Consider the following 10,188-nt stretch of genomic DNA (forward strand, 5'->3'; position numbering starts at 1 on the left):
TTCTCAAGCTGAAGGAACTGAAGAAAGAATTTAAGCCATGACTTGAAATATTGAAGAATTCTATGGGCAAAATACTGAATGATTCAGAAAGCATCAAAAGAAGATGGAAGGAGTACACAGTGTCACTATTCCAAAAAGAAATGGTGGCTTTCCATAGGTAGCATATGATCAAGAGCCAATGACACTGAAGGCAGAAGTACAAAGAGAACAAGACATCAAGAATTTATGGTATAAAAATTGAAACTTTCAACAAACTGATGCAGCTTTGGAGGCACCCACTCTTCTATGCAAAGAAATTTGGAAGACAGCTATCTGGCTGACTGACTAGAAGGCACCGATGTTTGTGCACGTTTCAAAGAGAGGTGGCCCAAAAGAATGCGAAAACCATTGGCTAATAATTATTACTATCACAGGCAAGTAAAATTTTGCTAAAGATAATTTAAAAATAGCTGCATCCATACACTGAGAGAACTTCCAGAGGTTCAAGCCAGATTTACAAGTAGACATGGAATGAGGGATATCATTGCTGACATCAGACAGATTTTGGCTGAATGCAGAGAATACACAAAGATATTTATCTGTGCTTTTATTGACTACACAAAGGCTTTCAATTGTGTGGATCATGACAAGCTATGGACAACATTGCAGACAATGAGTATTCCAGAACACTTAACTGTGCTCATGAGGAACCTGTACACACACCAAGAAGCAGTTGTTAGAACAATGGAACAAAGAATGTTTTAAAATTAGGAAAGGTATGTGCCAGGGTTGTATTCTTTCATCATACTAATTCAAACTGTATGCTGAGCAATTAATCTGAGACACTGGATTACATGAAGAAAAATATGGCATCAGGATTGGAGGAAGACTCATTAACAGCCTGTGATAAGCAAGATAATACACCTTGCTTGCTGAAAATGAAGAGGACTTAAAATACTTACTGATGAAGATCAAAGACCATAGCCTTCGATATGGCTTGCACCTCAATGTAAAGAAAATAAAAATCCTCACCATTTGACCAATAAATAATATCCATATACAAATGAAGAAAAGATTGAAGTTTTTTCAAAGACTTCATTTTGCTCAGATCAACCATCAACACTCATGGAAGCAGCAGTCAAGAAATCAAATGACAGGACTGCTTGTGAGGATTGGAAATGTAAAGGTACACGTTTTGTAGCAAGGAGGAGAGTGATTAACTTTTCAGTCTAGGAGTGGAGGTCCCTGGGACCATCAAGGGAGAAGAGCAGAGAGCGGGAACCTACCCAGAGAAGCAGTGACACCTGAGATGGAGGCAGAGATGATGATGTGGAGAGATGGAACAGCTGGGGACTTCAGACACAGAGAGAAGAGGGGCTGTGTGCTGACGACCCGTGGGCAGGCTTGTATTGTAACACCCTTTAGTTGGTTGATGATGCATGGAGAGGATTGTAACCATGGCAATGAAATGTAAAACTAATGTTCTCCCATGTAAACTATCACATAATTCACAATAAAACATTAAAAAAAAAAAAATCAAATAACATATTGCATTAAACAAAGTTGTTGCGCAAAACCTCTTTAAAGTGTTGAAAAGCAAAGATGTCAGTTTGAAGAATAAGGTGCACCTGACCCAAGCCACGGCATTTTCAGTAACTTCATATGCATGCGAAAGTTGTACAGTGAATAAGGAAGACGGCAGAAGAATCAATGCACTTGAGTTATGCTGTTGGAGAATATTAAAGTACCATGGACTGCAAAAAGAAAAAACAGATCTGTGTTGGAAGAGGTACAGCCAGAATGCTCCTTGGAAGCCAAGATGGTCAGACTTTGTCTCTCATACTTTGTACATATAATCAGGAAGAATAATAAAACAGCCCCTGGAGAAGGATATGTTTGTTAAAGTTGAGGGTCAGAGAAAACGAGGAAAACCCCCAATGAGATGGATCGGCACACTGGCAGCAGCAATGGGTTCAAACGTAGCAACAATTATGAGGTTGGTGCAGGACCAGGTAATGTTTTGTTCTGTTGTGTACGAGGTAGCTATGAGTCAGAACCAACTCGTTAACACCTAATAACAACAATAATAACACATACACACAGTTATTATGGTGTGACGTTGAGTCAATTTTGACTCATAGCAACACCTGACAGAGCAGAACTGCCCCATAGGGTTTGCTAGAGTGTAATCTTAATGGAGCCCTGATGTGACACTGAAGGTTAATGCACTGGACTGCAAGGTCGGTTTGAACCTCAAGGTTGGCAGTTCAAGCTCACCAGCCGCTCCTCGGAAATCCTATACAGGGTCACTGTAACTCAGAACTGACTCAACAGCACTTAAAAACAGCAATACCATTGATAGGACCACACTGCCAGGACTTTACTCCCGTGGAGCATCTGATGTGTTTGAAGCACCAAGCTTTTGATTAGCAGTCCAGCGATTAATCCTGTGTCCACTGTTGTTGTGAAGTGCTATCAAGTTGGTTCCGACCCATAGTGACCCTGTAATAGGGTTTCTGAGGAGCGAATGGTGAGTTTGAACTGCCAACCTCACAGTTCAAATGGCTCAGCAGTCTGGCGTGTTAACCCACAGCTCCACACCAGGACATACACACAAATGTGCACACACATTTATATTATCCTTTTGTGATTCGGACGCAACTAAAATTTCATTGGCTTCTTATCGCCTTACTATGTCCCTCACTCCACATCTTCTTTATTGATTTTCTACAAAGTCAGGATAAATTCTCAAGCCAGTAATTTGTAGATAACAAAAATCTGCTTTTTTAATATATATATATACAATATATAAAGATCTGAACAATTCTAGGCATTTTAATCTAGGTTTGGAATCAACCTATACAAATTGAGAAATAAAGCAAAGAGCTACTATCAACATTTTCTGGGGTCCTTGGTAAATTCATAACACTGCTTTTCTTCTGTACATCCATGACGTTAGAATTTTCATGACACTTTATGTTTTATTCACAGGTGAAAGATATGGTTGCCTATTTCCATATAGATTTACAGGCTTGAAAACCGTATGGGAAAGTTGTACTACTGTGTGATCCCTACGAGTTATGTAATTGACTCGAGGGCAGTGGGCTTGGTTTTTTGGTAGCAAACAGCTATGGAGCCCTGGTGGTATAGTACGTTAAACACTTAGGTGCTAACAAGTCAGCAGCTGGGTCCCACTAGTTACTCCACCAGAGAAAGATGAGGTAGTATGCTTTGTCTTTATAAAGATGGGGGGTATAGCCTCACAAACGCTACAGAGTTCTACTCTGTCCTACAGGCTTACTAAATTAGAATCAACTCAATGACAGTGGGTACTCAGGTTATTAATGTTTTATAATCCCATTGAAAATTGTCATGGAAATGCTACAGCAAAATAAAACAAATTATTTTAACTATGATGAAGACGTGGTAACTTGGGACCAACTTCTACAACCCGGTAAGGCCTACTATCAGTATTCAGATCATCTAGATGCCACAAAAGGAAAAAAATAAAGCAAGACTTTGTTACAAGTTAGGTAGCTTTTTCTATGCAGTTCCTGCACCAATGCTTTAAAATGCAATCTCTGGTGACAAGAGGTAGAGGAGTGGATGATACTCTCAGAGGAGACATGGTACTCAGCAGCCTTCCCTGTGTCTCCAAACTGAGCACTGCTCACCCAGAACATCAGCAGGCAGCTGTTCCCCACCATGCTGGAGAGAGAGCATATGGAAAGAAGTGACTGCCTGGTCCAGCAGCTCTCCAGCTCCCATGTCCCCTCTTCCAAGGCCCTCCTGCCCAGAACTCCCCATGCTTTGGCTCTTGGCAGTTGGGTGCTCACTGTTTACTCACAACCAAGCCCTGGCCAACAAGACTTTGCAAATGGGAAGAAGTGACAATAGATGGGAAGAGAACTTGGGTCCCCCTTATACTGCCATCTCCATTCTCTGAGTCAACCAGCCTTCTCTACAGAACAGCTGAGTCCTTGACAAGCTGCAACATTTGCTTAAGAGGCCCACAGGAGAACATCTCTTCATGCTTGCACTGCTTCAGGCCATGGCAAATTGTCCCATTGAACCCATCCCTAAACTTATACCCCCTCAGTTTGTGACTTCTAGACAAGTGCCTCTCCTACCTCCAGCACCGGGACTCAGCACGAAATCCCTGGACATTGTTGTCCCCTCCGATCAAGTACACAAAGTTGTTCAGGACCGCAATGCCTTGGTTGGACATCCGAGGCGCCAGGGAGGCAGTGAAGTGCTTCCATTCTCCTAATAGGGGGTTCAGGTACTTTGCTTGGTCGCTGAGGACCGTGGAGGGTGTGGAATGAATGCCCCCAAAGCCAACAACACACTGGACGTCTGAACGCAACTCTGTCTGAGGACTCTGCAGGCTGGGCTGCAAACTCTCATTCCGGTGGTACAGGAGGGCATTGGCCACTATATCTCGTAGTGGGCTGGGACCCAGCTTGTCGTGGAGCCGCTGTAGGACCTCGGGTTCCATCAGCGGGAACCGCACAGTCTCCAGGAGTTTGGGAAGTTCATGAAGCATAACCTGGTCAGCCTGCACCTGCTCAGGGGTATAATGATAGAGCAGGGCACCCTCGTAGACTTCGGTCTCACAGGAGACTTCTAGGCGGTTGCTGCTGAGAAGGGAGTAGACCTTCTCCAGGGGGAGCTGGCGGTACTTGTCAGTCCGTGAGAAGGCCACAAAGTTCTTGAGGATGTAGGTGTCCAGCTGCTCGGTCAGGTGGCTCAAATCAAATAGCTCTGCTAGCCGATACACGTCAAGGATGTTTTCCTCATCCACCCAGGACATGAGGAAGTCACAGCAAAAGTGTATAATTTCTGGGATCTGCAAGGGAAAAGAGATGGACACCAATTCAAGGCCAACCCACTGCCACTGAGTTGATTCCAACTAATAGTAACACTAGAAAACAGAGAAGAACTGCTGCTTAGGGTTTCAGAGACTGGAAATCTTTACAGGAGCAGATAGCTCCATCATTCCCCCTTGGAGCAGCTGGTGGGTTTGAATCACCAACCTTATGGTTAGCACTCCCTGCTTATGCCACCAGGGCTCCTACATCCAAAGCCATGCTGGGAAATTGTGATGGAGGTGGGAGATGGAAGAGAATGGCATAGACACAGCTTAAGAGACATTGCAGCCAGAACATCCCCCCCAAGTGGAAAGCAAAGACTGAGCCCTCCTCAGCTATAGCACACCTACAGAGGGAACCTACAGTCACCAAGAGAAAAGAAATAATAAAGATTAGAGGAGAAATAAATGAGATAGACAACAGAAAAACTATAGGAAAAAAAAAATCAACAGGTCAAGAAGCTGGTTCTTTGAAAGGATTAATAAAATTGACAAATCATTGGCAAAGCAAACAAAAGAAAAAAGGAAGAAGACACAAATAACATGCAATAGAATAAACATGGGTGATGTAACAACATAAACAACAGAAATCAAAAGGATAATAACAGAATATTATGAAGAGTTGTACCCCAACAAATTTGAAAATCTAGAGGAGATGGATACATTTTTAGAAAACCACGACCTAGCTAAACTTACACAGAGTGAAGTAGAAAATTTGAACGGACCTAAAACAAAGGAAGAAAATGACCAGGTTTATCAAAAAAACTACCAACCAAAAACAGTTCAGGCCTAGATGACTTCACTGGTGAGTTCTACCATATATTCATGGACAAGCTGCCACCAATTCTACTCAAATTATTCCAGAATATAGGTGGGGATGAAAAACTTCCTAATATATTTTATGAAACAAGCATAACCCTCATACCAAAACCAGAGAACAATGTCAGTAAGAAAGAAAAATATAGGTCAGTATCTCTCATGAACATAGACGTAAAAATTCTCAACAAAATCCTAGCCAACAGAACCCAGCGCCACATCAAAAAAATAATATATCATGAACAAGTGGGATTCATATCAGGAAGCAAGGATGGTTCAACATTAGAAAAACAATCAACATAATCCACCATGTAAATAAGAAAAAGGAAAAGAACCACATGATCATATCAATTGATGCAGAAAAAGGCCATTTGACAAAATCCAACATCCATTCCTAATAAAAACACTCAACAAAGTATAAGAATTGAAGGCAAATTCCTCAACATAATTAAAAGCATATATAAAAGACCAATGGCTAACCATTCTCAATGAAAAGAAATGGAAAACCTTCCCCTTGCGAACAAGATCTAGACAAGGATGTCCTTTATCACCACTCCATTCAATATTGTTTTGGAAGTCTTAGCCAGAGCTATAAGGCAAGATAGGGAAAATAAAGGCATCCAAATTGGCAGAGAGGACGTAAAACTCTATTTGCAAATGATATAACCCTATACATAAAAAACCCCACAGACTCAGCAAAAACAACTACTGGAACTTATTAGAAGATTCAGTAAAGTGGCAGGGTAAAAGTTAGACATACAAAAATCAGTTGGATTCCTCTATACTAAAAATGACAGCCCTAAAAAGGAAATTAGGAAAGCAATAGCATTTACAACAGCCACCCAAAGGATGAAACATTTAGGAATAAATGTAACCAGAGAAACAAAGGACCTATACAACGAAAACTACAAAACACTACTACAAGAAACCAAAAGAGACTTACAAAAATGGAAGAATATACCATGCTCCTGGATAAGAAGACTTAACATTGTGAAAATGTCAATACTGCCCAAAGCAATCTATACATATAATGCAATCCCAATCTAGATTCCAATGACATTCTTTAGAGAGATGGAAAAACCAATTATAAACTTTATGTGGAAAGGAAAGAGACCCAAGATAAGCAAAATACTGCTTAAGAAGAAGAAGAAAGTTGGAAGCCTTTCACTACCTGATTTCAAAATTTACTACATGGCTACAGTGGTCACAATAAGCTGGTACTGGTACAATGAAAGATACATAGATCAATAGAACAGAATTGAGAATCCAGAAATTAACCCATCCACATACAGCCAACTGATCTTTGATTAAGAGCCAAAGTACACTGAGTGGGGAAGACACAGTCTCTTCAACAGACGGTGCTGGCAGAACTGGAAATCAATATGCAAAAGACTGAAACAAGATCTTTACTTCATGCCATAAACGAAAGCCAAGCCAGCATGGATTAAAGACCTAAATGTGAATCCCAGAATTATAAAGGTCATCAGTGGAAAACTAGGGACAAATTGAAGGGCTGCGAAAGCTGGACAGTGAATAAGGAAGACTGTAGAAGAATTGATGCTTTTGAGTTATGGTGTTGGAAGAGAATATTGAAAGTGCCACGGGATGCAAAAAAAGAACTAATAGATCTGTTTTGGAAGAAGTGCAACCAGAGTGCTCCTTGGAGGCCAAGAGACCAAACTTTGTCTCTCATTGTTGTTGTTGTTGTTAAGTGCCATCGAGTCGGGTCCGACCCAAAGCGACCCTGTACAGGGTATACTTCAGACATATATTGTCAGGAGGGACCAGTCACTGGAGAATGATAATCATATTTGTTAAGGTGGAGGGTCAGAGAAAAAGAGGAAGACCCCCAATGAAATGGATTGGCCAAGTGGCAGCATCGGCGGACTCAAGCGTGGCAACAGTAGCAAGGTTGACCCAGGATCGGGGAGTGTTTCATTCTGCTGTGCATAAGGTCGCTATGGGTCAGTACCGACTCTATGGCACGTGACAACAACAACAAATCCAGGGCACACACAGACTACCAAACATTGTGAAAATTACACAAACAAAATAGATGATTGGGACATTCTAAAAATAAGAAACTTATGTGCATCAAAGGTTTCAGCAAAAGAGTAAAAAGGGAGTCCACAGAATGGGGAAAAAAATTTTTTTAAATGACATGTCAGACAAGGGACTAATTTCTAAAATATATAGGAAACTACAACACCTCTACAAGAAAAAGACAAACAACCCAAATAAAAAAGTGGCACAGGACATGAACAGACACTTCACCAAGGAAGACGTTCGGGCAGCACACAAACATACAAAGAAATGTTCACGATCAATAGCCATTGTTGTTGGTTGTTATGTGCCGTGGAGTAGGTTCTGACTCATAGTGATTCTGTACAGGGTTTCCGAGGCTGTAAATCTTTACGGGAGCAGAAAGGTGAGACTTTCTCCCACAGAACAGCTGGTAGTTTCGAACTGCTTACCCTGAGGTTAGCAGCCCAATTCGTAGCCACTACACTACCAGAGCTCCCATTAGCCATTAGAGAGATGCTAATCAAAACAACGAGATACTATTTCAAACCAGCAATAACAGCAAAGTTCAAAACAGCAGAGGACAATACATACTGGCGAAGATGTGGAGAGACTGGGACCCTCCTACATTGCTGGTGGGAATGCAAAATGGTCCAAACATTCTGGAAAACAGTATGGTAGTTCCTCAAAAAGTTGGAAATAGAAATATCCTATTATCCAGCAATTCCTCTACTTGGTATAGTCCCACAAAAAATACGAGGCATAATACAAAAAGATATATGCACACCAATGTTCATAACCACACTATTCACAATAGAAAAAAGATGGAGACAGCCTAAGTGCCCATCAATGGAAGAATGGATAAGCAAAATGTAATACATACACACAATGAAATATTATGCTACCTTGAAAAATAAAAAGGAAGCTGCAAGCCACCACATAACATGGATGAACCTTGAGGATATTATGCTGAGTGAAATTAGTCAGTCACAAAAGGACAAATATTGCATAAGACCATTATTGTAAAAGCTTATGAAAAGATACGCACACTAAAAGGGAAAAAAAGAAAATTATTTGTTGGTTACCAGTGGGCTGGGGTGGGGGGTTTGAGGAAGGTGAAGGGAGAAGATGGTAGGGTACAGGGTAGGGTACAGGGTGGAAGAACAAGGTAGATAGGAGACCACTGAGACAGATATGCATGGGCTAAATGGGCAAAGGTAAATAATGATGCATGCTCAATCTCAGAACAACAGGGCTCTGTGATACAGGGATCTAGGCATAGTCTGAAGAGGGGAAATAATACTAAGATGCTTGACTGTCTTATGAATATTGGTTTCCCTCGCCTACTACTGTAAAATAGACACTTGAGTGGGATAGAAAGGAATGTTGGGAAAGATGATTACAGAACACTTGTAAGCCCGTCTTCAGCCTGATTATAATACCTAAAAGGGGTTCTGCAATTTGCCTAGTGAAACAGGCTTCTTACAGAGTCTTTGCAGTGTACAGGACCTTAGTTGGCATCCTGAGCCCCACCCAAAACCTTCTGAGGTGGGACATTCCCACTAGAAAGGACAAGCAGACCAGCCTGGCACAGCTAGAGTGACAGAAGATCCATCTTCAAAGAAAGATATGCAAGAAAAACCCAAAACAAAAAAGGCAAAATAAGCAAGTTATTTGCCAGAAAGTTCTCAATGCAAGCAATCAAACCCCTTCAGGACAAACTCCACTCCAAGACTGAAACTCAAAGGGAACACATGAACAGACATATAAGCTTGCTGGTGACCACACTGGTCTATTGGTGAGTAGAAAAGGGGGAAAGGCAGCAATGAAGATATGAGCTGACATAAACCACATTCCAAAGACTCCCACTGACCTTGAGATGAGAGAGAGAGAAGAGGAAGGGTTGGTTGGTACAAAGTGCGGTGAGACCTGGGGCCTCCTGAGCCCATGGACAAAGACATAGCCACGGAGGGCTATAGCTGAGAGTGAAGCATCCAGCTTATATGAAGTGAGGGAAGATATACAAGAACACCCAAACTTGCAGACAGTACCAATTTAATTTAGCCTCAATGGTTTGACAATCAGAACTCAACTAGAGGAAGATAAACAAAAACACTATTTGATAAAAGAAACGAGGGTAAATTGCTACAATTTGATGAACTTGACCTATACTTACGGAGGTAATAGCTCAAAATACCAATAGACAGGAAAAGAGTCTTCACATCAAGTATCAGTGCTATTGGGTGGAGACCTGATTGGCCAGCAGTGTGGCAAGACCTAGGGATATGTGGGCCCAGAGTCGGTGACACAGCCACAGAGGACCAGAGTGGAGAGTGAAGTGTCCAGCTGATAAGAAGACAGGGCATATGCACAAGAACACCCACACTTGCAGATAATACCCACTTGACCTGGTTTCAATGACTGGATGATCAGAGCTCAACTAGAAGAAGAAAGAAGAGGAAAAAAAGAGTAATCTGAAACAATTTGATGAACTTGACCTA

General features: G+C 41.5%; 1 protein-coding gene across 1 annotated transcript in view; it reads right to left on the reverse strand.

Moving 5' to 3' along the window:
• The window catches only part of KLHL22 (kelch-like family member 22), a 70,719-nt gene that overhangs the window by 39,924 nt on the left and 20,607 nt on the right, over positions 1-10,188 (reverse strand). Inside the window, exon 3 of the mRNA XM_006874916.1 lies at positions 4,110-4,828. Within this exon, the coding sequence (XP_006874978.1) occupies positions 4,110-4,828 (719 nt within the window). The remainder of the gene's footprint in view (positions 1-4,109; positions 4,829-10,188) is intronic.

The sequence above is a fragment of the Chrysochloris asiatica genome, unplaced genomic scaffold (genome assembly GCF_000296735.1).
Source record: "Chrysochloris asiatica unplaced genomic scaffold, ChrAsi1.0 scaffold00306, whole genome shotgun sequence".
In the NCBI taxonomy this organism is placed as follows: Eukaryota; Metazoa; Chordata; class Mammalia; order Afrosoricida; family Chrysochloridae; genus Chrysochloris; species Chrysochloris asiatica.